The 26727-nt window shown below is 41.6% G+C and overlaps 1 protein-coding gene across 4 annotated transcripts in view; it reads right to left on the reverse strand.

The window, feature by feature from the left end:
- Window positions 1-23221, reverse strand: part of LOC149284270 (focadhesin-like) — a 91442-nt gene extending 68221 nt beyond the window's left edge. For 3 of the 4 annotated variants that reach the window (XM_089496937.1, XM_089496936.1, XM_089496935.1), the window contains exons 1-6: window positions 23165-23221; window positions 16899-16973; window positions 15349-15503; window positions 14832-14936; window positions 7061-7162; window positions 2793-2997 (exon numbers count right to left, since the gene is read on the reverse strand). In XM_089496937.1, coding sequence (XP_089353063.1) covers window positions 2793-2997; window positions 7061-7162; window positions 14832-14936; window positions 15349-15503; window positions 16899-16973; window positions 23165-23221 — 699 coding nt within the window. The remainder of the gene's footprint in view (window positions 1-2792; window positions 2998-7060; window positions 7163-14831; window positions 14937-15348; window positions 15504-16898; window positions 16974-23164) is intronic. The other variant, XM_089496938.1, reaches the window with a different exon arrangement.
- Window positions 23222-26727: the final 3506 nt, after the last annotated feature.

A 26727-nucleotide genomic window follows, 5' to 3' on the forward strand; every position in this document is an offset into this window, starting at 1 on the left:
GGAGGGGTTTGCAGAATGTATAATCAGAGACCTAAACACTAAAACGTCCCTTAAGCCACATATTACCATGTGCTCTTAATTACAGAAAAAGACATTTGAATATACCTAAGAACGTTTTCCCCTGCTTCAGGCACCTAAAACTAGAGAACAAGGGCGGGTAGTACGCCGGAGCTCTGGAGTGGCAGCATTTTAACAAGGTATGGATTTTCTTCAATACATACTAAAACCCTTTAAATCAACCTTTTTGTTTATAACCTAAGTACTCATTTGTGTATTTGTTGGGAAAAACTGGTGATGCGCATGTTTGTACAGAACTGAAATAGTTTCAGTAAAAATTCTCAAAATAAGTGTCCCCAAGGATGTTACTTAACGAAAGAAGGTAATGTAACAGAGCAGACCTAAACATCTGCCACGGCTTTCATCATGGGGCATCCATACCTTCGTGGGTAATTCAAAATGGAAATATTAACAAGCTTTCAGAATTTTTTTGTACTTCACATACATTTTGGAGATTCTCCGTAACAGGGTTGGAAAAAGACAGAAACACACCAAACAAACCAAAGAAAAATAAATGCCATCTGGGACCTGGCCGGAACATGACAAGGTCAGACGAATGTTATTAGACCACCAGGGTAGAGAATGAGTATATTTCCTAAAAAACTACCCCCCAACGTTTCATTAAGGTCTAGAATTTCTTCTAAACGATCCCTCTCTCTCCGCCTTATACCCTTTTGGTTAACGTGTTTATGAAGCTCTGTATCAAAGAAGAAATTGCATAGCAACATGTAGAGAAGCCTCTAAAACGTCCAATGGTGGAACTTATGGATTCCATCACATTATTTTGGGAGTAATTTAGACATTTCAACAGAGAAAAACACATGCAGCACAACATCCTCTTCAAACTTTCTTTTTAAATTGCTGCTCTGGCTCAAGATAAGACCATATTCATACAGAACATTTCTGAGTCAGATAAAATGGTAACTGGAGCAGTTACTGGAGTAACTGGCAACCAGCAGGACAATACTGCTGATTATAAAACCGAGTGGGGAAAGAAAAATTCATAAATAAGTAGCGGTTTTCAGCATCTAATTTCAGAAGCAGATATGGTATGTGGGGAGGGGGGGGGGAGGAGGTCTCCAGCACCTGTTAGGGAGAGAAAGCCATTTAGCTGCCTTATCCTGGCAGATGTGAAGTGTCAGAGTAACTGCAAACAGACGTCATCAGGCAGTAATGATTTCTGTCACCAAGTGCACGGACCTTCATTGCTTTGGCTTCTCACTTTCCAGGGCTTCCAATTTGGCTTGCACAGTTTTTAAAAGCATCTGCCCCCAAATGCATTCTCTACTGGGAGGCCAACAGAGATGGAAGATCTATCCAACAATCTGCAGTGAGCCAGAGCAGTCACAAAAAAGGATTTGATGGGAAACTTGGAAAAATTGCAGTTGACTATGAAAACACGTGCCGATACGGCACAGCGAGCGAAGCAGCTAATAGAACGGTGTTCTGATGCACTTACGCACCCAGCGTCCTTTGCCAAAAAACAATACATGCTGTCTGCTTCAAAATTACGAAGACTAAGTATCAAAACCCAGCCTAAAACTGGCACAGATAACTCACACTTCTATTGTATTAGAGACACCTATTTCCTAAGACTGGAGTCAAAACCGTACCATGCCATGCCACTTGAAAACAAGTATTTGCCTTCTTTAAATGAGAAAGTGATTATAATCGAATTACAACAAACACAATGCCTTAAAGGGGACCTGTCATTTCCCCCACAAACTACATTTCTTTACCTAGAAGTCTTAATGAACCTGTGTGACAGTGTTCAAATAACCAACATACATAGGAGGCAAAGGTTGCCAGCCATAGGATAAGATGCTATGCACGTGTCAACTGGAACACATTGGGACAGCGGCCCAAACATATGTGCTAGATTTCACAAGAACAGTTTTAAAACAGGTTAGGGACTGCCAGCCGGTCAACAAACACACTGGTTTGGTCTTAAAAAGCAAGAAACTATAAACACGTAACACATATATATATGAACACACGAATGCCAGATCTCCATTTCTAAATTGGAGGCTTCTGCAGGGGACCAGCTGCACGGATGAGAAATCCGGGATCCTACACCATTTCTCCCGGTCTAGTTCAATACACTAACTCTTAACCAGCAAGAGGCCACAAGAGAAACAAATCAGTACCTGATTCTAAAAAGACTGCCATACGTGCATTTCCAATTAGATTATCTGTGATTATTCACTCTTAAAGCACTGAGGTATAGTTCATTTAACTGAAATACGCAGCACTAAATGTATGTGAGATAAGGAACTCGCACAGGTTTACTCGAGTAATAATTCAGCACTTTCAGTCATCAGAAAAGAAAAAAAAAGTTAATGGTCCATCTCTTCATCTGCATGGAATCAAGGGAACATTGGGAGGTTATACATAAGTAGTCATTCTGGAGCAAATTTAAAAAAGAAATCTTTTCACCTTAACAACCAATGTAGTATTCATGCTGACTGCACCATTCTATTGGTTACCGTGGTATTTAGACCACTTTTACCGGATTCATTTTTTAAAAATTCTGTATAAAAAAAAAAAAACGTAATTCTGCACTGTATGCAGAACATGCCCCAGATTCTGTGATTTACACTGCGCTGCAAAGACTTGTGATAGAGTCGGCCTTGGGAAAAGGGTCATTATGGTCATCAGTGAACAGAAACCTTAAACCACCATGATAACAAAAGAAGTGCAGTGCTGCCATAAAGATGGGAGGATGCCATTCTTACCTGAAGATAGCTTGTAAGGTCAAGGAAAAGACGAAGGACTTGCTCATCAGGTGCTGAGGGTCTGTCGGCATGTTGCTGTCCGCAGCACTGAAGCAAGGCTTTTCTGAGGCCCATTCGAAAGGCGGAATATTCCTTCAGCTGTGATGGCTCACAATACAGGTACCTCAGAAAAGGAACTAATAAACCCACGCTGGATGTCTGGTCCCTGTATTACAGAACACAACATTCAGTCTTCTGTACAAAAATTTCATACATGAGAACTTCTCCATGTATACGCTTAAAAGAAAAAACGCAACATCACTCCACTCCGCGTCCGGACCAGAAGCAACCCCCAGTGTCCCAGCAGAGCACCCATACACAAACAAACACAAGATGTAGGTTGATCTTCTTACAGAGGGAAACATACAGAGAAACTGGGTTATTTATTGTTCCATGCCTTGATCAGTACAACATGTGCAAAGCAGATATCCACAAAGAGAGACAAAGACCCAAAAATAGGGTGGTGAAACGCCAGACGCGTGTCACACTCTGCACATGTAAGAAGATCAACCTACCGCCTGTGTTTGTTTGGGGACTTCCCTGTGGCAGGCAGCCCAGAATGCCCCGTCTCATGGGGGTGTGGTTGCAGTAAGGGGGTGTGACCATCCTAGTTACACTTAAGCAGGGGCGGGAAGTAGGCAGGAATGGGCGTGGCCAGATTGAAGACATCCCCAGGGAAGCAGCTCTTCACAGGAGCGAAACTCATCAAGTTTCCAGGTATGCCCGCTGAGATTAATAAAATGTAAATAAAATAATTTACACTTCATTTGGTTTTTATCCGTTATATATTGTTCTGCAGCACACAACTTAATGTTTTCACGGTACTTAGCAATACACGTTTAAAGGAGGCGGTCATGGGTAACTCAATAAAACCAAATATCTAACAAGACAAACTAAATAGATGGCTTTCACAATTAATTAACCTACACAAAAGTAAATAAAGAGCCACTGCTGGTTACGCCACATTCAGCAATTTGAGATCTATTTACTAAAATAGGCGATTGCAAGAGAGATGCACAACTCCGGGGATCACTTTACATTATCATGGGCAACTAATGAGCTACTTCTGCAAGGAAAGGTATAATACATAGCAACATCAGCAAGGAGAGTTTTACAATCTACATTACACAACTAATTAAGCCCTTATTACAAGAGAAGCTCACTGAGGTTTTCCCTTAATAATACACAGCACTATCACATACTTAAAAATGCTCAGCTCTCCGGCCAACGCCTCCTTTAGTAAATAGACCCCATAGCATAGTATATTGTCCAATAGGGAATGCAAAAAGGAAATATTTCTCCATATCGCATTCCTATTTAAGATATTGGAGAATAGTCAGACAGCTCACGTTATAGTTTAGGTGTTCTCTTAATACTTCTTCTGAACCCTGCTGAATTAAGTTTGATTTCCTTTTTTTTTTTTTCTTCCACCAAACCCCCCCCCCCAAAAAAAAATTTGGATTCTATAGCAAATAGATTATATAGAATCAGAGGTTCCTCTGCTTTCCTTTCCAGTGTATAATATACTTATTTCAGCAGAAGCACATATATGTATACAAGATGTGGTTTTAGGAGATAAAATTTAGTTATTTTATACATATCTAAATTATGTGAAAATGCTTGAAAATGACAAACACAAAGAAAAAAGTAGAGTGATCTGTAAATTCAATGTGTCTCGTAACTAGAATTACCGTAAAACATTTGTAGCCGGAAGAGCAGGATAATTTAGTAGTAAATGACGTTGCTGAGACCCTGCACATTATTTTCAGCTTTAGAATTGAACATGTCGTGATGAGGGGAGGTGTGTTCCCAAGACAGATTTTTAGTACGCGTGCGATTTGCGCAGTTATATTTGGCCGAATCTCAGAATAATACCACGGGCCTCTAGAAAGCCCCATCTTGATACCTCCAGGCTGTGTGCATTACGCCGCCTATCACTATAAAGCTGCAGACCGGAAGGCTCGTCAGGTCTAAAACATTGCGAAACCAATCACGCAGGGTGGTCTGAAATCCATCTTTTTATTCAGATGGTTCATTTAACCAGAGGCATGCAAAAATATACAAGTTTCCGGATTTTACTACACATACATTTAAAGCTTTAGCAGCCCGGGTGGATCTTTCACTTTTATAGTTCTATATGGGAGATATAAACATATGTAATGGGGTTGACAGATTGAAAATGAGCAATATACATGTATTAGAAACCTACATGTATATAGGTAGGTAGGGAGCACTTTATACATCTGCTGACTGTAAATATTTTAATGTATGCATGTCCCATAAAAAAAAAAAAAGATGGGCATTATGGCGACCCTATATCCATTAGATGGGCATTGCCGGGCCTTTTTTGATTTGGTGCTCCATATCAAGTCCGTACTGGTTCTACAGCTGGCTCTCCCCTTCACAACTCTTGGCTATTATATGCTGCACCATCATGTCTGTTTCACGTCCTGAGTTTGCATGTTGATCCAATTAGATTTGCCGATATCATTGTGTTAAAATGTATCAATAATCTGGATTCTTCACTATGAACCTCCTAAACCAAGTCTTGTTTTTTTGCTAGTGTGATCATGTTTTAATGTATTCTGAATAGGATCCGGATTTGGGATTATTACACTGACCGCAAGAAATAAAAGCCCAAGTCATAGGTGGTTTTAATTGACTTTGTTATGCTGAAAGCTATGATGTGACAGTTCCCTTTTATGTTGGCATCCACCCAAAATAAATGGTATCATTGGCAAGTTCTAACAAAACAGTCCGTAAAGAATGTATACACGGGTATCCATTGCGGCTTGTTCATTAAATATTTAATTTCTTGTTTGACAGGAGACTCGGAATTTAGATTATATAAAAGGATTCAAGAAAATCCCTGGAGGATCTTAAAACAAGTAGCCCCAACTTCTTTAAAGTTACTCGTTATTGTTTCCTAAGCTACTAGAGTCCTCCGTTAAATCAACCACGAAAGGTTAAACGCATGTTGATCCTGCCATAATGTGATCCTGGGAGATTTGTAAGGGTTTTTTTTTTATGATGATGGATTGCACAGCGGAGAGCTTTACTATAAGGAGGGTACGGGGCTCAGTGCTAATTAATGAAACATCTATGTCAGTAATTACAGTTTCCTAGAATATCCTACTAGTGTGGTTTGCAGTAGCGAATGTGCTGCTGGGTGACGGCTATTAAATGGATTTCTATGCTTGGGAGGAAATTACAAGCAAAAATAAATACATTTGTTTTAATGAGTTTCTACAAAAATATGAGGAACGCTTAATGCTCAGAACCCGTCAGAAGCAGCAAGACTAGAGGGAACTATTTGGGAGAACGAGAGGGAGGGAGGGAGTGTGGGTAAGAAAAATTAGAGATATATAATTTAAGAGAAATAGAGAGAGACAGAATAAAATGATTTTCAAGTGACAGAAAGAGACTGAGAATGTGAAACTGGGTGTAAAGAGACAGACAATCAGAGGCAGAGGGGCAAAAAGACAGAGAAAGGCTGGGGGCAGAAATATACAATGGCAAGGCCGGGGAAGGCAGAGAGGAAGACAGAGAAGAGAGCTTGTCGGGGCAGAAAGAAAGTGATAGAATGAGAGGCTAGGAGACAAAGAAAGATAGCGACAGACAATGAGAGGCTGGGGCAGGCAGAAAGAGACCATATGAGACACACAGAAGAAAATGTGAGGGGGGGGGCATAAAGAGACATGAGGAGCTTGGAGATATAGAAAACAGAAATGCTGTTACCCCAACCATTAATTGTACACCAGGGGAGTCATCATTCATCTTTAATGGCCACAGACAATATTACTTTTTAAAACACATTAACTACAGAGAAACTGCTAGACACTGTAAGTGAATGAGAAATAGTTTCCATCCTGAAGCTGGCATATAATAAATAATGATCCAAAACCAGATTAAAATCTTTTTGTTGTGTATGTTCTGTGAAATTGTTGGAAAAGGTGCCTGATGTTATTTTCGATAAGCTGCCACCTTCTTTACAACCCCTTGCAATTTTAGGAAAGACGAGGGGGGCAACTAATCAAATCATCTGTCTCATTATTAAAATGCCTAAAATTTTATTTCAACAAATTATAGTTATGTGATAACAAAGATATCGTGTTTCAGATTTTCCCCATGCTAATGTAGCTTTAATAACTGTCAGCTGTGTCATTCTGCTGGCTGCATGCGTTCATATTTTATTGAAAGAAGGGATGAGCTCTGCTTCATGCGATTACCGTTCTGGACGCTGTAGAGACAGAGTAGACATCTGCTGCAGGAGCGCCGGCCAGCAGTCCGGACTGTTTTCTAACATGCTGATAAATGGATGTGGAGGATTCCTGGAAAGACAGCAAAGTATGTCAGTATTAGACAAGCAAAACCACAGCCATGATTCAGCGGTTACAATGAGCTAAATGGTTTTTTCACCAAGCAGAAGTAAAACATTGAAATCAAAAAGGATTCTGCTGCCAAGAACGAAAAAGGTGTCACTATGGCAAACAATGGATGGTCAGGCATAAGAATATGTTTAACCCCTTAAGGACAGAGCTGTTCTTTTTTTGTACCCTTCATGACAATTGCTGTTTTAACATTTCAGCTGTAATTTTCTTCTCTCATTTATGTACCCACACAAAATATATTATGTTTTTTCCAGGGCATGAGGGCTTTCTTTAGATACCATTAATCTGATCTAATTTCCAATGGAAAAAAAAAAAATATGGTAAAATGAAGGGAAAAAACCTCTTTTTTTTGGATCTTTCAAATGCCAGTATTTCTAGTATTTTAACTATTTCCATGCCAGGATTTTTGAAAAGATATAACACTAATTTTAGGAGTTGCTCATAAAAATAAATACAAAGCACACAAAAACACTGACCATCAGAATGGGGAAGAAAGGGGATTTACCGTATTTTCCGGCGTATAAGACAACTTTTTAACCCATGAAAATCTTCTCAAAAGTCGGGGGTCGTCTTATACGCCGGTTACTGAAACTTACTGAGCCGGACTGGAGAATCACGAATCTCTAGGGGAGGGGCGAGCGGAGAAGCTGCCTCCCCTGGGCCGGTCTTCAGGGCCGCGCCGAGGTAGGTGCAAGATCGTGATCTCCCCAACTAGCCCTGATCAGCGGGCGCCCGATGAGCAGGGCTGGTTGGGGAGATCACGACCTCCCTCTAACTAGCCCAACATTAGGGAGCTCGGCTTCCGTACTCCCTAATCACTATGCGCCGGCTATTGATGCCAAGCGCGGGGAGGACGTCATATCCCGGCGCTCGGCATCAATTGCCGGCACGTAGTGATGAGGGAGCAGTAAAGCAGAAGTCTGAAATGACAGACCTCACGCTCCCACAACTGGATAGAAGATAGAAGATGAGAAAGGTAAGAGATGGGGAGAAAGGGGTGTAAGTGCAGTGTATGTGTATATATGTGTGTGTGTGTAAGGTCAGTGTATGTGTATGTTCAGGTGTGTGTAAGAGCAGTGTAGGTATTTGTGTGTTTGTAAGCTGGTGTGTGTGTGTATATATATATATATATATATATATATATATATATGTGTGTGTGTGTGTGTGTGTGTGTAAAGGCAGGGGTGTGTGGTGAGGGCAGTGTATAAATGTGTATGTATATGTGTGTGTGTGTGTGTAAGGGCAGTGTATGTATGTATATGTCTGTGTATGGACAGGTGTATGTGTATATGTGTGTTTGTAAGCTGGTGTGTACGTGTATATGTGTGTAAAGGAAGGGGTGTGTGAGGGCAGTGTATGTCTATACATGTGTGTGTGTGGACAGACATATGTTAGGGAGAGCTGACCCAATCCAAGCAGGCTTTGTATACAAAAACCAGCCAATCACCGGTAAGGTACATCGCTTGCTGTGATTGGCTGGTTGTTGTATACTGGGTAGAGGGGTAGTCTTATACAGCAAGTATAGCCCAAACTCTATATTTTTATATTTTATACGCCGTAAAATACGGTAAGTGACATTGGTCTGACTATTTCAGAAACTGCTGATCTACTGGGATTTTCATGCACAACCATTTCTAGGGTTTACAGAGAAGGGTCTGAAAAAGAGAAAATATCTAGTCCATTGTATGGACGAAAATGCCTTGCTGAGGTCAGAGGAGAATGGGCAGACTGGTTCGAGATGACAGAAAGGCAACAGTAACTCAAATAACCACTTGTTACAACCAACGTATGCAGAATACCATCTCTGAATGCACAATATGTCGAACCTTGAAGCAGATGGGCTACAGCAGCAGAGAACCAAACACCGGGTGCCACTCCTGTCAGCTAAGAACAGGAAACTGAGGCTACAATTCGCCCAGGCTCACCAAAATTGGACAACGGAAGACTGGAAGAAAGTCGCCCAGTTTGATGAGTCTCGATTCCTGCTGCAACATTCAGATGACAGGGTCAGGCTTACAATTTTACGTATCAAATTGTAAGTTGGAGTCCATTGATTTGCATGTTTGAATGTAGTACCTGTATTCAATATTTCTCAGGAGGCAAAATATCTTGCTATGGGGCTTGTGACTGCCCTGGGGTGGGTTTCTGGTGTCGCTGAATGCCTCAATATAGAGGCATTTCAGCAACACCGTTTAAGCTTAGAAGGCCCTCATTGATTGCCTTCTAACTTTTTCTAAAGCAGGCGGCCGGCACTCCGGGGAGTGATCAGACAGGGGCCCCTGCTGCAGATTTCAGTGTTGCTGAAACGTTCTAACATCTAAAATGTTTCATTAAGAGTCTTTTTCCTGGGAACGGGTAATTGTTATGTGTCACAAGAGCAGGAACTGATATGCTGTTGCCATTCAGAGGAACGAATAAATAGAAATCTGCTAAATATGTTTTGCATAACATACCAGAGACTGCAATTAATTTGTCTAAATAGAATAACATCCTTAAAGGTAATATAATAGTACATTTTTATTTTTGGAAATAGACTCATGTTAAAATATTCATTCACTTCGTCATGTACAGTAGTCTCATGCTTCTGGCATTAATAATCTATGTGGCAAAATTTACAGTCCTCATTTTAACAATTTCTATAGAGCAGTTTCTTATTCTGACTGAGTGTAATAAATTGTCAGATTCAGTTCAGTCTAAGGGTCTGTGTGTGTCAGGAAGTACAAAGAGGGTTCCGAAAACCCACTCAGACTCAACCAGCGATATTATCTGCCAGCACCAAGCATGAGGTAGAAGACACTTATCTTGTCCTTTCATACATAGGTACGTTATATTAAGCAAATTTTTTTTAAAATATTATTGCGTTAAAGTGTTTCAGTTCAGCAATTTATCTAAAACTGTGGGTCTCATTCTCTCACTCACCACTCTTTGCTCCACACGGAAAAAGTTTCTGTTTTTGATGATACACAATGACAAAATAGAAGACCATAAATGGAAAAAAAATCCCATCAAAATGGCAGCCACTTACGAAGACAAGAAAAAAAATCACTCGGCTAGAGCTGCTGAGAGCAGGAATTTAACTGCATAGAATTGGGGACAATTCACCCGAGTCTCCACTCTTTGTCCAGCAGATAAAGCATTTCACGTGGAGAAATGGGGCTACTCTTTGCAGGGGGAAGAAAAACAGTATGCAATAAAACGGCAGGGAAACAAAACGTTACACTTGATTACCGGCTTAGGGGAAGTTAACAGCGGGACCCTACCTGTGTGTTGTAAATTGGCCCAAGTGCTTGTGGACTGTCGTGCACGAGTTCAGAAAGCTGCTCGACCCGCGGAGGCTGTCTAGAATTCATTTACATTTATTCTTTACAATAACAACGAACATTAAGCTGGTGTGAATAGGTTGTGATTTCGGGATGCGATAAACACATAATGACCTATAGAGGTAAGAGTGGCAGAAGAGGCCACTTTAGCTCATATTGCCCAGTATCTGTATGTGCAGTCTCTCCAAATGAATAGATGTTATACTGGCAAATGTCGTGTCACATTCTCTGCCATAATACAGCTTAATATTAGTTACCCATGAATGCCTTGTCAATAACAATTTATTATACGGGGCAAGTTCAGATCTTCAGGCAGGAGAAGCTCAATGGGTTTGTCCAGGGGATGAAGTGTCCATGTTTTGGACATAAATTATCGGCCTAATCTGTGGGGCAATCTGCTATATCTAGCAGAATTGAGCAGTTCACTCCCCCAGGTTGTGGAGACTTCTTTTTCACAGGGAAACTCATCAAATCCACAGTGTGCAACAGTGGTAAAAAATAAATAAATAACTGTTTAGCAAACTTTTGCGAATTGTTATATTACTCAGTTTCAGAATGTTCTTTTTAGCCCATTTCATTTTTTAAACTACACCTTAAAACTTTTATGTGATTGAAAGATTTTAACTTAATTAAAACAGTTACCTGCCTGTTACTTTTTAAGTATAGCCTATAAGTGATACAAGAGACCTCTGATGTCCCAAAAACTTTGGAGCAATAAATCTATATCATAACCAAAACTGTATGGATATGCTGCATGAATATTCACTTTTAAAGAGAAAGACTGGGGTCTTTACTGAAACGCAAGACAAAAATGTGCTGCTCTGGTAAGGAGATCACTGGACATCTGAAAAAGTTCTTCATGCAAAATATTGCTCACTCTTGGTTCATTTGGCTTTTACATGCTCAATGTTTCTTTTCTCCTATTTCCCATGAACACATACTGTGCCCAGGCCCGGACTGGCCATCGGGCATGTTCCCGGTGGGCCGGGCGGCCCAGGGCCAGATTGACGTAGGGGCTGATGGAGCTGCAGCTCCAGGCACCTACCTTAAAATAGGCTCAGTCAGGACCGGACTGACTGGGCCTATGCGGCCGCATTAACGCAGGGTATAAGGGGCACCTGCCCCTTAAGCCCGCAGCAACTGCGACCGTGTCCGCCTCTCTAGGAGGCCAGGCAACCCCCACCAGGGCCGGCCTTAGGGGTGCACGGCCGCACACGGCTTAAATTAAAACATCGGGGGTTTTTTTTGTTTACTTTATTTAACATCCTTCATGTTAACTAAAGTTTGTTTAACTTTATTTAACATGGAGGATGTTAAATAAAGTTAGAAAAAAAACCCCCGATGTTTTAATTTAAGCCCTGTGCGGCCGCGCACCCCTAAGGCCGGCCCTGGTGGGGGCTGCCCGGCCTCCTAGAGTGGCGGACACGGTCGCAGTTGCAGCTTACTCCGGCAACAAGGTAAGTAGGGTAAGGGAGGGGGGTGCAGTGAGAGGGGTTAGATAGAAAGGGGGAGATAGAGGCAGTAGCGTACCTAGCGGGGGGCGGTCCGCACCGGGTGCCGCTCGTCAGGGGGGTGCCAACTTGCCGGCCCCCCTCCAGAGACGGACAGTAATGTCGGCCGCTGGGGGAGCAGGCTCGCAAGGGAGCGGTATCGGAGGTCTTTAACAGACCTCCGGCTCCCTTGAGTGATTTTAAGCCGGGTTCAACCCTTGAACCCGGCTTAAAATCACTCAAGGGAGCCGGAGGTCTGTTAAAGACCTCCGATATCGCTCCCTTGCGATCCGCGCGGCAACAGCTGCTGTGCGCCGGGATTTGTTGTCAGATCCCGGCGCACAACACTGAAGCCGCGCCCACTGAACCGGAAGAAAACAGAAGAACTGAAGAAGAGGAGGAAAAGAAGCTGTAAGGAGAAAAGAGGAAAGGTAGGAAAGCATTCAGTGAGTGAGAGTGGATTGGTATATGTGTGGATTGGTATATGTGTGGATTGGTATGTGTGGATTGGTATGTGTGTGGATTGGTATGTGTGTGGATTGGTATGTGTGTGGATTGGTATGTGTGTGGATTGGTATGTGTGTGGATTGGTATGTGTGTGGATTGATATATGTGGATTGGTATATATGTGGATTGGTGTGTGTGTGGATTGGTGTGTGTGTGGATTGGTGTGTGTGTGGATTGGTGTGTGTGTGGATTGGTGTGTGTGTGTGTGTGTGTGGATTGGTATGTGTGTGGATTGGTGTGTGGATTGGTGTGTGTGTGTGGATTGGTGTGTGTGTGTATGGATTGGTGTGTGTGTGTGGATTGGTGTGTGTGTGTGGATTGGTGTGTGTGTGTGTGGATTGGTGTGTGTGGATTGGTATATGTGCGGATTGGTAAGTGTGTGAGAGTGATGGGTGTTATGCTGTACCATTTCCAATGTATTTTTCATTATATAATTATGCTCTAGTACATCATAACTCCCATCACTCTATACTGTTCAGAGCTGGGAGACAGAGGCCTTGCACCCCCACCGCAGGACTCCTGAAAGGTAAGTGAACTTCAAAGGGGGAGAGGGTAGATAGTTAGGAGGGGGTAGATAGGGAGAAGGGAGTGAGACGGGGCGATAGGGGGTAGATAGGGAGAAGGGAGTGAGAAGGGGTAGATAGGGCAATCATACTCCTATCATGCCAAGTCTGCGAGTACATCCTGGAATCTGGGAATGCTCGGCATGATAGGAATGTGATTGCTGTTAACAATCATATATATATTAATATTGTTATTTAATTGTTTTGTCCTATTTTGGTGTGTTACTTTCTTTAAATAAAAGTGTTAGATTTTTTTTTTTATGGTGTGTGGGGGGGTCATATTTGGTTTCGGCCAGGTAAATGCTGCATTTTCGGTTTCAGTCCAGAATTCGTTTCGGTGCATCCCTACTACTAATGAAGTGGTAGGCCTACACCACATCAATGTTTGGCTTAGTATATAGTGATAGGAGTTATGCTGCACTATTGTCAATGTCTGGCTCAATGTATAGTGATAGGGATTACGCTGTACCACCGTCAATGTGTGCCTCAGTATATAGTGATAGGTGTTATGTTGTACCACCGTCATTGTCTGCCTCAGTATATAGTGGTAGGTGTTATGCTGTACAACCGTCAATGTCTGCCTCAGTATATAGTGATAGGTGTTATGCTGTACAACCGTCAATGTCTGCCTCAGTATATAGTGATAGGTGTTATGCTGTACAACCGTCAATGTCTGCCTCAGTATATAGTGATAGGTGTTATGCTGTACCACCGTCAATGTCTGCCTCAGTATATAATAACAGTAAGTGTTATGCTGTACCACCTTCAGTGTCTGCGCCGGTATATAACGGTAGAAGCTATGCAGTTTTAAAGTGTGTGTGTGGGGGGATGCCACATACAGGATCCGCCCCAGGTGCCAAATACTCTAGGTACGCCCCTGGATAGAGGGGGTACATAGTGATAAGGGGGAATGTTTTATTGATTTGTGTGAATGAGTGAGTAAGTGTTTGTGTCTATCATGAATGTTTAAGTGATTTGGGGAAATGCAAAGATGGTACATGAAGGGTGGGCTTTAAAAATAAATAAATAAAAATGGGCTTCTCAGTCTTAAATGCCCGCGCCTATTTTTTGTCCCAGTCCGGGCCTGACTGTGCCCCCGTTACTCCTTAATTCTGCCTAATTCCAGGTGCGTCTCAAGGATCCTACTTGCCTCCCCTAAAGAGTTACTCTCTTTCTTACTAAATAGTTACCTTCCTATTATGTTTATTACATCTCAGAGTGCCAATGTAACATAAGGAGGAGTGCAGTATTGAAGGACCCTAGTATTATCTTCAGGAAGAGAGGTTGACAATCTGTTCCACAATTTCAGCTCTATATTCGTTATGTCATTTACTTATAACCAGATTTACCATTACTTTTTGTAACTATCGCTGGATGTACAAGAAGCTGCTGTGAGCATGAGATGCAAAGCAGAGATTTCAGTTACACAGTGTATTTATACGATGCATTTTTATGAATGATAAGAGTCTTATGATCGCAGGGTACAAATGTAACATCATTAGAAGTACTTCAGAGGCCTCCTGTTATAGATAAGTCCTGGGGTGCACTGTGAGAGGTGGTTACTGCTGGTACTATTACTACTGGCATAAGCTAAACTACCAGGGTTGTGCTTGCCTTCAGAAGGATCATTTTAATTAGACACATCTTGAAATGAATGTACTTGTTTGTTTTAGGAGCCTTACAAATTGAATTATCACAGCCTCTTCTTCACCAACGTATCAAGACTTACCATACTGTATAAAGGTGGTTTGATTGGGGATCTCCACTTTCCACTGAACTTTTAGCTTGAATGTGTAGAAGTCGCCACACACATTTCACTAGGCCTTGTGTGTTTCTACAAAATATATATATATATACACATAGATTACACATTTGAACTTCTCATATTTATTGACTATATTTATTTATTTTAGATTTTTTTAGAAAAGGTAAGAATCTGATTCACTAAAATGCCTATTTTATTAAACAGATATTTGAATAGCACCAGGGCTATCAATTGGATTCATTTGTGGAAGGCTAAGTGCAAGCACCTTGGAGATTTATAATATATATATAGACACACATATATACACACACACACAAACATGGTGTTTCCTCAGGTTATCTTGGTCCAGTATCAATTTAGTTGAATGATCCAAATCATTTAAGTGTGACAAATATGAAAAAAATAGAAGAAATCAGGGGCAAATACTTTTTCACAGCACTGTGGTTGCTGATGGTAGAATAAAACAAAAAGAGTATAATACCGTGCAGAAGGGAAAATGTTTAGGATTCCATTGAGGACATAGCTGAAGTCTGCATGACCCTGCTCAACCAGAGCCACCAATGCGTCACAACAAGCTGTCCGTACAACCACGTGGTCTGCACAGCACTTCTCCCAAAGGACATTTAGTGCAGGAGTCTGGAAGAAGAACAAGAAAGGGTTAAGAATTGGCAGTGTTTATATTTGCCTACCAAATGGTTTCAATAAAGCGAGACAAAATAAGCAGCCCGTCACAAGTCAGAAGCATGCTGGAAGACCCAAGAAAGCCTAACATAATACTAAGAGTGTTTTCTATAAATCACTAGATTCATCTCATAAGTTATGTACAAGAGGGGGTTTACACGCACTTAATATATTAAGCATACCATCATGTTAATCCCGCTGCCCTGCCATTTTATGGAGCTCTACTAACGACACAAATACCATAAGATGCCTTATAGTTCTAAAGCGATAATAAACCATTACTGTGATCAGTGAAGTATTGTTGCAGACCTCATCTAAGGTTGCCACCATTCCTTCAAAAAGATCAGAACAAATGCCAGGGCAACCTCACAGTTATTAAGTGCCAGTCCTTTGGCACTAAGCCCTGGTGAACTGTTTACTTTCTGGGTGCTGCTTCCGAACATCATCCAAGCAGAATCACAAGGTCTGCTCATGCGTACAATAATTCACTTTCTTCTAATACATTCTCCAGGCTGAAACCTATTGGTATACTAATCAGACAAGCATATATCAAATCATGAAAAGGAAAGAGAGCTTAGCAACTGGACAGCGTTTCACAAAGACAATATTCTGTAATTGACATGGTTGCTTCCTATAAACAACAAAAATTTAACCTTACAAAAAAAAAAAAAAAAATTACAGGGGAGGGGGCTCTAAAATCGGAACAAAGATCCCAAATAAAGTGTATGTCTGTTGAGTAGAGGTATGCCTAGAAAAAGTTGCAGAGAAAATTACCAGCTAGCGTCATGCTGTCTGTCAGTGAAATGTGAGCTCTTGCTTACAGACACAAAGGGAAGCATTCGCTGGAGCGGGCCAGTGCAGTCCATGACCTTAAATGTGTCGTACATGCAGCGTGATGGCGGGACAGGCTTATCCAATTATACATCATTACCAAAGAAAGGCCTGGCTGGTAGTCCAAGGCATGCAGCTATGGCTGCCACGTTTTCAGACAAAAGCACAGCTCCCACAGTACTGATCAGGAGGTAGATGTTTACTTGCCTTCACATACAATAGTCCCTCTGTGCCAGCCCTATCGGCAGATGCAATTCCCATGTTTTCTTTTGGGGAGTTTCTTTCAAAAGTTACATAAATTAATAAACAAGCGATCAGTGAATACAAAGAAGAGAAGTAACCTGAACCTTGGGAGTAATTTAAACCCCCATAAAATCTGGCTAGGTATTGGGAAATTTTATCATATAATGAATCTGGGCAAAGGTTGAATATGCCCCTCGGAGAAAGTGGTCCATGGTTATTATTGTTATTATTGACTACATGGAAGAGATTTTTTCATCTTTAACTTCCACCTCTTACCTGGTTTGACGACTGTTTGATCTTCTCTGCCGTACCTTTTTCTTTTAGCACAGAAGCAATGAGGTGGGCCACTGCCTGTTGAACACAAAAACACACCATCTGTGATCAAGTGGATCTGTCAGTTTTGTCAAATTCCACTTTTTACTAATCATCCAAAAAACGTGTCCAATTATATTTATAAAATAGAAATCCAGTATCAGTGTCTTACAATTTCGCCCTTTACACTGTCTGCAAAGCTATCTTATAAAGGGACGGACTACAACCACAAACAGCCTCATCAATAATAAGTGCATGTTAAAGCACTTGGTAAGTACTTTAATGTGCATTTGTTACCTTAAAAAAAGGCACTTATCTGCGGAAGATGCTGCAGTGTCCCACCTCCAGCACTCTCAATGCCATTATTTGGTTTCCATTAGGAGCTATTTAAGAAAACTCTTGTAGTAGAAATACATGGAAACACTTTCTGTGCATGTCCCTCCTTAGACCCTCTGGAAATCTCATGCAAGCCAACTTGAAGTATACTATATGACCAGAAGTATGTGGATGCCTTACCATCACCTTTATGAGCTTGTGGAACATCCAATTCCAAAACCATGGGCATTAAAATGGAGTCTCCCCTCCTTGCAGCTATGACAGCCTTCCCAGAAGACTGAAGGCTTTCTTAAAGATGGATCATGTCTATAGGAATTTGTGCCCATTCACAGCCATTTGTGAGGTCAGGCAATGATGTTGGACAAGAATGCCTGCCTTGCAATTTCATCCAAAAGGTGTTCAGTGGGTTAAGTTCAAGGCTCCATGCAGGCCACTCCAGTGCCTCCAAACTCATTCAACCATGTATTTATGGACCTTGCTTTCTGCACCGGGGCACAGTTATGCTGGAATAAGAAACAGCCTTCGCCAAACTGTTGTAAGTTGGAACAAAGATGGAACCATAGCTTTGTCCAAAATGTATTGGTATGTTGAAGCATTAAGATCACTTCACTGGAAGTAAGGGCCCCAGCCCAATCCTCAACTAACAGCCCCATACCATTATCTCTCCTCCACCAAGCTTTACAGTTGACACAATGCAGTCAAGAAGGTAACGTTCTCCTGGCATTCACCAAAGCCAGATTCGCCCATCAGGCTGCCAAACAGAGAAGCGTGATTCAACACTCAACAGAACATGTTTCCACTGCTCCAGAGCCCAGTGGCAGCGTGATTTACACCACTCCAACCCTTGGCGTTGTACCTGGTGATGTGAGGCTTGCATGCAGCTGCCTGGCCATGAAGCTCCCACCGCACAGTTTTTGTGCTGATATTAATGCCCATGGAAGTTTCAGCTCTCTTCAGCTATGGAATCAGCAGAGCGTTGGTGACATTTATGCACCATGCGCCTCAGCGCTCTGTGGCCATGCTCTGTGAGTTTGTGTGGTCTTTTGCTTCTTGGCTGGGTTGCTGCTGTTCCTCCACTTCCACTTCCCAATAATATCACTTACAGTTGACTGTGGAATATCTAGCAGGGATGAAATTCTGGCCCGGAATATGCTGCTGCCCACACATACTTGTTGGCAGGCAGGCGCTAAAATAGGAAATCTAATTTAAAACAAGGTACAAACATACAGCTAATAATGCAGTAACATAATTTAGCTTGCATAAGAATATAAATAAGCAAATTAAAGCAGCAGGGTAGTGCCCGCAATTGGCCTCCAATATAAATTATACATGAAAATAGGGCTGCAGTGCTCCTTTAAGTAGAAAAACTGCTGAGTGTGCATCATCGTGGCTGAGCTGTTATTCCTAGATGGCGCAATAGAGAAGGCTGCCTATGTGATTGATGTTATACAACCGTTTAGCAATAAGTGTGGCTGAAACACCTAAACCCAATAATTACGAGGGGTGTCCACATACTCTTGGTCATATCATGGAGCTTTGGGTGCACAAGAAAAGGTTGGTTTAGAGAGCATTTGTGGGTGAGAGTTTATAAATGAGGTTGTAGTGGAATAATTTGATTCTTAATAATATAACTTTAAAATAGTTTTACGGCCCCAAAGCCACAGGATAACTATTGTATTTACCATATCAAAATAATTTCTTACTACATTTAAAGCAGTTAAAATTCTTACACCATAAATATGCAGGGTATGTTAAACATTTAAGCGTTGCATTTTGGACGGTAACAGGATTAATGCCAGCATCTCCCATATAACTCCTAATATAGAAGGCTGTTGTTCTAAGCCCAATTCCCCTTATGTGGTCAGCGCTATTTAAAGGGATAGATAATACATATGTGTAATACTAGAGCACATCTACCATTGGTTTGTCACGGCAGATTTACTTCTGCTTTAAAGACGGGACACCTGAAATAAAGGATTCATTTCAACTATTACTGCAACTAGGAAAATGTAAGGCTAGTTTGAATTGTTATAACAATAATAATCAACATAATGTATTTATTCTGATTCATACTTTTGGAGACCTGGCATATTCTTCACTTTGTTCAGAAGGGCTGCATGACATCACTTATGTTCATCATCACTTTTGTAGGGGGACTTAAATACCTACTTTTTATTTTAACAAATAGGAAAATATATACAAGGTCTTTCTTAATAGTAGGAATGTAAATGTAATTAAATATGCATCTAAACATGTATGTGCCTTAAAATAAAAGAAAACCTGCTCATAATTCACAGATGGACTAAAAAAAAGTTAGACTTTCTCTTATCATACAGGGTTCACGTGGAATACATGATCACTCGATTTTATTTCTGTTTTTCTTTTCATTTATGAAAGTCTGACAAGTAATCGAGCTTATTGAGTTGCACCATAATCACGTGTACCGATTAATTACTCACAAGAGAAGCTTTCCAAACTTTCAGACTCTGTGCGATCTCAATGACAGCTTCTGCAACTTGCTTAGCTTAAGAAAACCTGGATCCCGTCATTTTCTCCTTAGTTAAGTAACCAGCAGAAGCTCAATGACCTTTAATGAACGTATTTAGATTAAAGACAACCACCCTGATAAGATTCTCTTCCAGTCCACTCCAAAAAGACTGAGCTAGCCCATCAACCTGTATGGTTAATGTGGGGAGACAAAAGCTTTTACACCCCCAATGTCACCAACTTACCCTGCGATATTTGAAAGCACAGTCGAATGCAGTGCCCCAAAGTAACTTTTTAATCATTCTGCATGGCTATACCTATTAACTCCTTGTTAAACACCACCATCCGCTAGTTATACATCACAAGTAATGCTGTTACTTTAAACTTTTTTCAAGCAAATGCCCTCATGGCCCGCAGCCTCCGACACTAGCCAGAAATTTAAGAACCCTCTCTGACCCCCCTAAAGTATGCTATTGCAGATTAAAGAGCACATTAAATAATGTGAAACTCTGGTATAATTTACTTTAGGCAATCATAAGCAAAAAAATGCAGAACAAAATAACATAGTAATTACATAGCAGTTACTTGTTTCCAAAACACACCTAAATGAAGCTTTGTTACAACATGAGAGGATCATTTAATCATACAGCATCCCTTACTTAAACTAGGCTTTCATACTTCTAAAGCGTTTTAATGTCAACATCACTTTCCTTTCTGTTTTCCTTCCCCATAAGGCTAGGTTTCCACTTGGGTTTTTTCCCTGCGTTATTTTCTTGATGTAAAACGCCAGGAAAACTGCCACTGCATTTTCCTGCGTTTTGGCGTTTTTGCCTTTCTGTGGAAATTGCTTTTTTTGACCTTATGCAGTTTTTCCAGCCTTTACAAGTTAGAATATTCACCCAGCCAAAAGGGATTAGGATAAATGGCAAGTATCTGCCCCCTCCTGATGTCATTTACTTGGTAGGGTTCTAGTTAAACACACCCCGGCGGACCCTTTTGTCTCTTTTCTGTGGTTTGTAAGGCATGCTTTATTCCGAATGTCTGCTTCTCTAGGAAGATTGGCCCCAAATGATGGTGCAAATTGTTTGCTGTTGCTTTTGGTGTAGAATTCAATATGAACTTTGTTTTGTGTGAAACTGTTTGTTTCCAGCCTATTTCTCGTAGGACACACAGATACTGGGTCCATCCTCTGCATTGTAACTGTGGGAAAAAACGCCATAAAAAACACCAAGGCAAAACCCACATGGCTTTTTCATGGCGTTTTTTCTCTCCCATAGACTTCTATTGGAGAAAAACGCCAAGATTTCCTTGCAAAAAACGCCAGAGTGTCAACATGCTGCGATTTTGAAAAACTGCCACAGAGCCCAAAAAAGCAGAAAAACGCCAAAGAGGACTGAAAAACGCCGAACAGAAACACGCCAAGTGGATATGGCATTCTGCGATTTCCTATTGAAAATCTGGCTGCAGCGTTTTTTCACTAATAAAACGCTGTGTGGCTGAATTGGCGTTATTATGGGTGTTTTTGCAAAAAATACCCAAGTGGAAACCTAGCTTAAGGGTGTTTCCTCCTTAGGTGACTCAAACCCTTGATTGACGTATACACCTATTTTGGGGGCTGCCATTAGCCAACAAATAGCAGAGTCCCAGCGTGAATTCAAATGGGATTCCTTAACTTTAAAACTAGCTGATGCTTGAATTCAAAACAAGTTTCTCTGCGGCAAAGTTGTTTTTATTGCTCTTAAAATAAACTTTTACTGGGACCAATGTAGAAAACATTGATGATTTTTTTTCTATGTCGATAAAGAGCCTGCTATGTCGATAAAGAGCCTGTTGTGCTTTGTGAATGAAATCTTTTTGACAGCTTCAGCAGCGACCGTGACGTTTTTGTATTACATTTTTTTACAGCAATCTGGCAACTAAGTATGTTTCATATTTTAAATGTGTCGCTTCTGTGTCACTAGATGTGCCACTTCTGTTAAAGATGGAGCACAAAATAAAAAACGTATCTATACAGTCCCCCTGAAAAAGGATGGACCTCCTACATGATCTTCTAGTGTGTTAGTCCTTCAGATCCTCTGTATATAGCACGTGCTCTATGGAGACACAAGCAGATCTAACGCAGCATCTGAAGAACGATTTAAACAAAGGTTTAAATTACACCAAGGCACTAACAGTTAAATTTAGAAAGGACCTGTCACGGACAAAATGCATATAAGGGGACACCTTTGAAAGCTAAAAACAGATGTTTCCCAAAGAAAAGATGATATATACATAGTACACAGGGGGGGCATAGCATGAAAAGTAAAAGGAAATAATATGATCTGTTCAGCAGCCTTTTTGAAGATATTTCATTATATACTTAATAACCTAACCCTGTCACGGACCCAGTAATATGACCAGACATAAATACACAGACAAGACATCCAATCAGTAAATCAAAGTGTCATCACTCATTGAATTATGCATTATACAGGGTCAGCTCAGCCCTTCTAGCTGCACAAACTTGCCAGTGTTAGCCCTTCATAATGAATAGTTGAGATCAGAACTGCAAACTGGCTTTAGTGAGCTGACCCGAATAAGTCTTGTGGTTTTCCTGGTGCAGTGTTGGCTGATGATTTCATTCTTCCGATCAGCAATACATTGAGATTCTTATCAATCTAGAACATTACACAACTGTGGAAAGTCAGCCAAGAAAATACAATTATTTCTTTATAAAAGGACTTAACGAGTTAAAATGCATTATTGGGGTTTTGTCTTCTTAACATATTCTGGAAATAAGTTAGTTCCTTGTCCTGAAATAAATGATGCTCAGTATTTGTTATACAGTGATGTTATGACTGGTTCTGACACACACGGCTGTATCCTAACGGTAATGCCTCACACTGTCCAGCGGCGTTCCGGCTTCCAACAAGATGCTCATTCACCAATCTATAAATGCACACAATGACACACTGTGGGAAATATTGAATGTTACCCCATTACCCCGGCGAGAGGCCTATCCATGTGAAGTGGCTATCCTGGCTTCTGTCCATAACGGTTGTGTCAATGTTAATGCCTTGGTTATTGTTGGAGACATACAAAGAGCATACAGTATCACTCTTGGATGAAGATGTCGGTCTTATAAGTGTTCCATTTGGCTTTGCCCCACCAGGCTCAACGGTTCATTAGCAGTTTGTGTCTTTTTTAGCCTTGAATGCGTGGACAGATGCCTGGAAGGACCAATCCTGAACCCTGCTGCTAAAAAGAGAAGTATCGGAAGCGAGGGAATGTGCACCCTTAATGCCTCGCACATAGTGATGCTCGCGGTGAATTAGCGGTGCTGCTTAGCAACAGGCAGAGAAAACATGGTCGTCTGACATAAGCACTGGCCCATTAACACAAGAAGCGTATAGAACAGAAAACCATACCTGTGTCTGAATCAGGGAGTTGGGAAACTCTAATCTTTTCTTGAGGTCTTCAGACATCTTGTGCTAGAACTGAAAAAGAGTACAAAGATCATGATGATCGCTTAGATCCGAGGATGGATACGCGGATTTAAACGCCAGTCCCGCTGACAGTTCACGCAAAAAGCTTGTTTTAAAGGTGTGGTCTGCCGTTCCCATAAAAGCAGATCAAGCCTTAAACGCGAGCATAAGTATGCCTGTTAAGCAGAAACTATTAACACGCCCTTCACTACAAGGACTTATCTTAATGGAGCAGCAGGGTGTTTTCCCTTTTGTGCCACTGTAAGCAGTTATGTCAGCTGCGTGCCACAAAGGGGTTAAATAGCACGTATCGGCGTGAAGGCATCATGTATCCCCGACTCAGCCTGCTGTCCGCGTGAGGCAATGCATTCACATGGACCTGCTGTGACATCTACTCTCGGCTCTTAGGCAGGACCGGTGTGTTTAACAGCTGCTGGGATCCACGGGACGCACCGAAAAGCCTACGATCTACAAGAAACGTGAGTTACTTTCTGGGCACTTTGGACACGTTTCTATGCTGACTTTCTCACTTTGTGACGTATGAACAGTATTTAAAACCGTATGGAAGCCTGTTTAAACCGCAGAGGAGAAGACATCTCCTTACCCCAAGAGCTTGCAGGTTAGTAGAACATTTCAACTCCCACCAGAGTGAGCTTCTCGTGCGAGAACTGGCCAGGTTGACGTCATATAAAACAATAATAATAACGCACACATTACAGCTCAATCTTCTCATATTAACTATGCATAGTGCAGGGCCAGCTCTGCCCTTGCTGCAGGAGAAACACACGCTGAAGCCAGAAGGTTGAAATGTTCCACTCACCCGCAGATTTATGTGATAGCACAAAGTGTTTTATCCAAAGAAAGGCACGCATTGGGACAAAATTCGCAAAAATCTATTTGGATTTATTTTCATAACCATTTCTCTGAATATCTATATACAGCCGCTAAGAAACCTCGGAGCTCTGATACCTTCTGTCTTTCTATACAGTCAAACCTGTCTTTAAACGGCGGCGGAACGCATCAAAATCAATCAAAACTAGATTAACGCAGGGAGGAAAAGAATGTGAAACCTAAAACAAAGGTTATTTGGGGGGAAATTACTGCATATGATGCCATAAATTAATTAGCGTTGACCAATTTCATAATTTTAATACGCTATAGAGCAACTTCTATGCTAAAGCGGTAGCGGCATGCATTTAAAGTACACATTGTTTACATCGTAAATATATATTGTGTATATATATGTGTTTCTGATCTCATGGGTAATTACATTGTATACATACAGGGCATATAACGCATATCTATATTGACGAGATTGCTCCAACCTCCTCCGCTATTGAATTATACATTGGACAGGGCCAGCTTATCCCTTCTGTCAGTGTTGGCCCTTCATAATGAATAGTGAAGTGAATCAGAACTCTCCGTGTAGTTGATAGCTCGTGTTCTGTAACGGGCCCTGAGCACTTTAGTGCAGACAGTAAGAGAACGCACTACAGGCAGCAGCGAGGATGGAGAATTCTCCGCATTCACCTGCATTATAGACAGAGCCTTCTCCCAACGCAGGCTACAAAGCAACAGAGCCTAGTGACTGCAGCACATGGCCTAGTGACAGGGACAAGGTCTCTGATGTCATAACGCAGCGCCCAACAGTTCGGGAAAGCAGAAAACCTCTTACCTATTAAGCCACCTCAGGAAAGCGCCGGGAACGGGACCCTGCTGATGACGTCACAGGAAAGCCATATCCCTATTGGCCACACATTTGGCCCGGGAGATAGAGTGGGCGGAGCTGTATTTGATCTGCCGGCTCAAGATGGCAAAGGGGGCGTTGCTGTGAGCGCTACTTGTCAGCGGGTGAGAGCCGTGGTGAGCATGCGCAGTGGTGTGTGCGAGCTGCTTGTTTACGGTGCCCAGCACACGTTGATGTCCCCTACATGCCAGTGCTCGGTGATGTGTGCCGAAAGTCTTACACTGGATCTCTGGTATGTGTCTCGCCTTTGGTACTTTCGAGGGTTAATGCATTGTAATATAATGCAGGCGATTTGACACATAGCAACGTAAATCAATGAGATTCATCGAATCAAACACGACCCCTTCAACCATCAGCAAGTCTTATATATTGTGAGTGGAAATAAACATCATCAGCGATATGTATAGCTCTGACAGAGAAGAGAGAGAGATTTACAGGAGGGTGGTAGTAAGTGAAGCAGCCTCCCAGCAGAAGTGGTAGAGGTTAATGCAGTGTAGGAATGAAGCATGCCTCCTATAGGCATAAGGCTTTCCTGAATCTAAGGCGAGACCTTAAAGCTCTATGCTAGATATTGTGTGTGTCACTGATCTTTTAACTTTTACTGCTGTATCTTTCTCCCTCCCAGCTCCCTGCCACCCATACAGTTACCCATTCTAGCTGCAGCACCACCATAATTAAACACCCAATAAACTTCCAGAGCTGCAGCTTGTGCTTCCTTTTAGAGTATAAAAAATCAAATAGGAACAAAGCTGTAAATTCCACTAGAATCATGGGTAGTTTCTACTGCTTTTGCCCATTTTCATTAGAATTTAGTTTGCTTTGCAAAATGAGGAGAAATTGTGAGTGTACGGTATTTAGAATATTATCACACATTTTAGCCGTGTTATTTTTTATTCATTGAGAATACACATTCCTATATCCCTGCCTGTTATCTTACGTCAGTGCATGCACTCCTTTATTTCATTTATTCTTGTTACAAATCTTCATATTGCCCAAAAAGAATCACCGCCTTTAGTTTGTGGCTTTAATTTGTACATCTCACACCAGAGACTCTTATTGTTTCATCCTTGTATGATTTTCAGACTTTCTAACGTCATTCTAACGCACCAGAGGCGACCCTCGGCTCTAAATAATGCCGTTCAAATAAATAAATGCTTGTTTTGGGGCGAAAGAAACCAGATTTTCTCCTGCCATGATCTTTCCCTGTGTAATGTATAATTAAAACAGGGAGCGTTCTCCAAAGTCTCCTCACCCATAGAATCGCACATTATACAGGGCCAGCTCAGCCCTTCTTGATGGGGATAGCTGCCAGTGTTGTGAAGTGAGAGAGTTCAAACTACAACGTCCCGTTAAGCGAATAAACCCCAATGAGTTATACAGGGCTGGTTCCCTGCCTGTTTTTCCTGGTTAGTTCCCCGAAGGGCCGGACGTTTCATTGCGGACTGGCTGCATTGAGGTTTCTATGCTTTTCATTCTCGCTCCAGAATGCTGAGCGCCCTATCAGTATCCCCCACTACTTATAGACAGACCGTAAACATGTCCTACAGCAGTCTGATTTCTCTCTCCCATCCTTCCTTGGCTCATCTCTGAAGCCTTTGCCCTGAGCGCACTCTCAAAACCACATGCATCCATTCCCCGTGAAACAATACGGGTGACCGACGAGATGAAAACACATTCGGACGCATACGACTAGAAGATGACTTCCATGAAGACGTTATAAACGTGGCTCGGGTCACCGAGATGTAGCGCTGACATCGCA

Source organism: Sceloporus occidentalis, unplaced genomic scaffold (genome assembly GCF_023333645.1).
Source record: "Sceloporus occidentalis isolate IW3139 unplaced genomic scaffold, rSceOcc1.0.p SCAF_96, whole genome shotgun sequence".
NCBI classification, from domain to species: domain Eukaryota; kingdom Metazoa; phylum Chordata; class Lepidosauria; order Squamata; family Phrynosomatidae; genus Sceloporus; species Sceloporus occidentalis.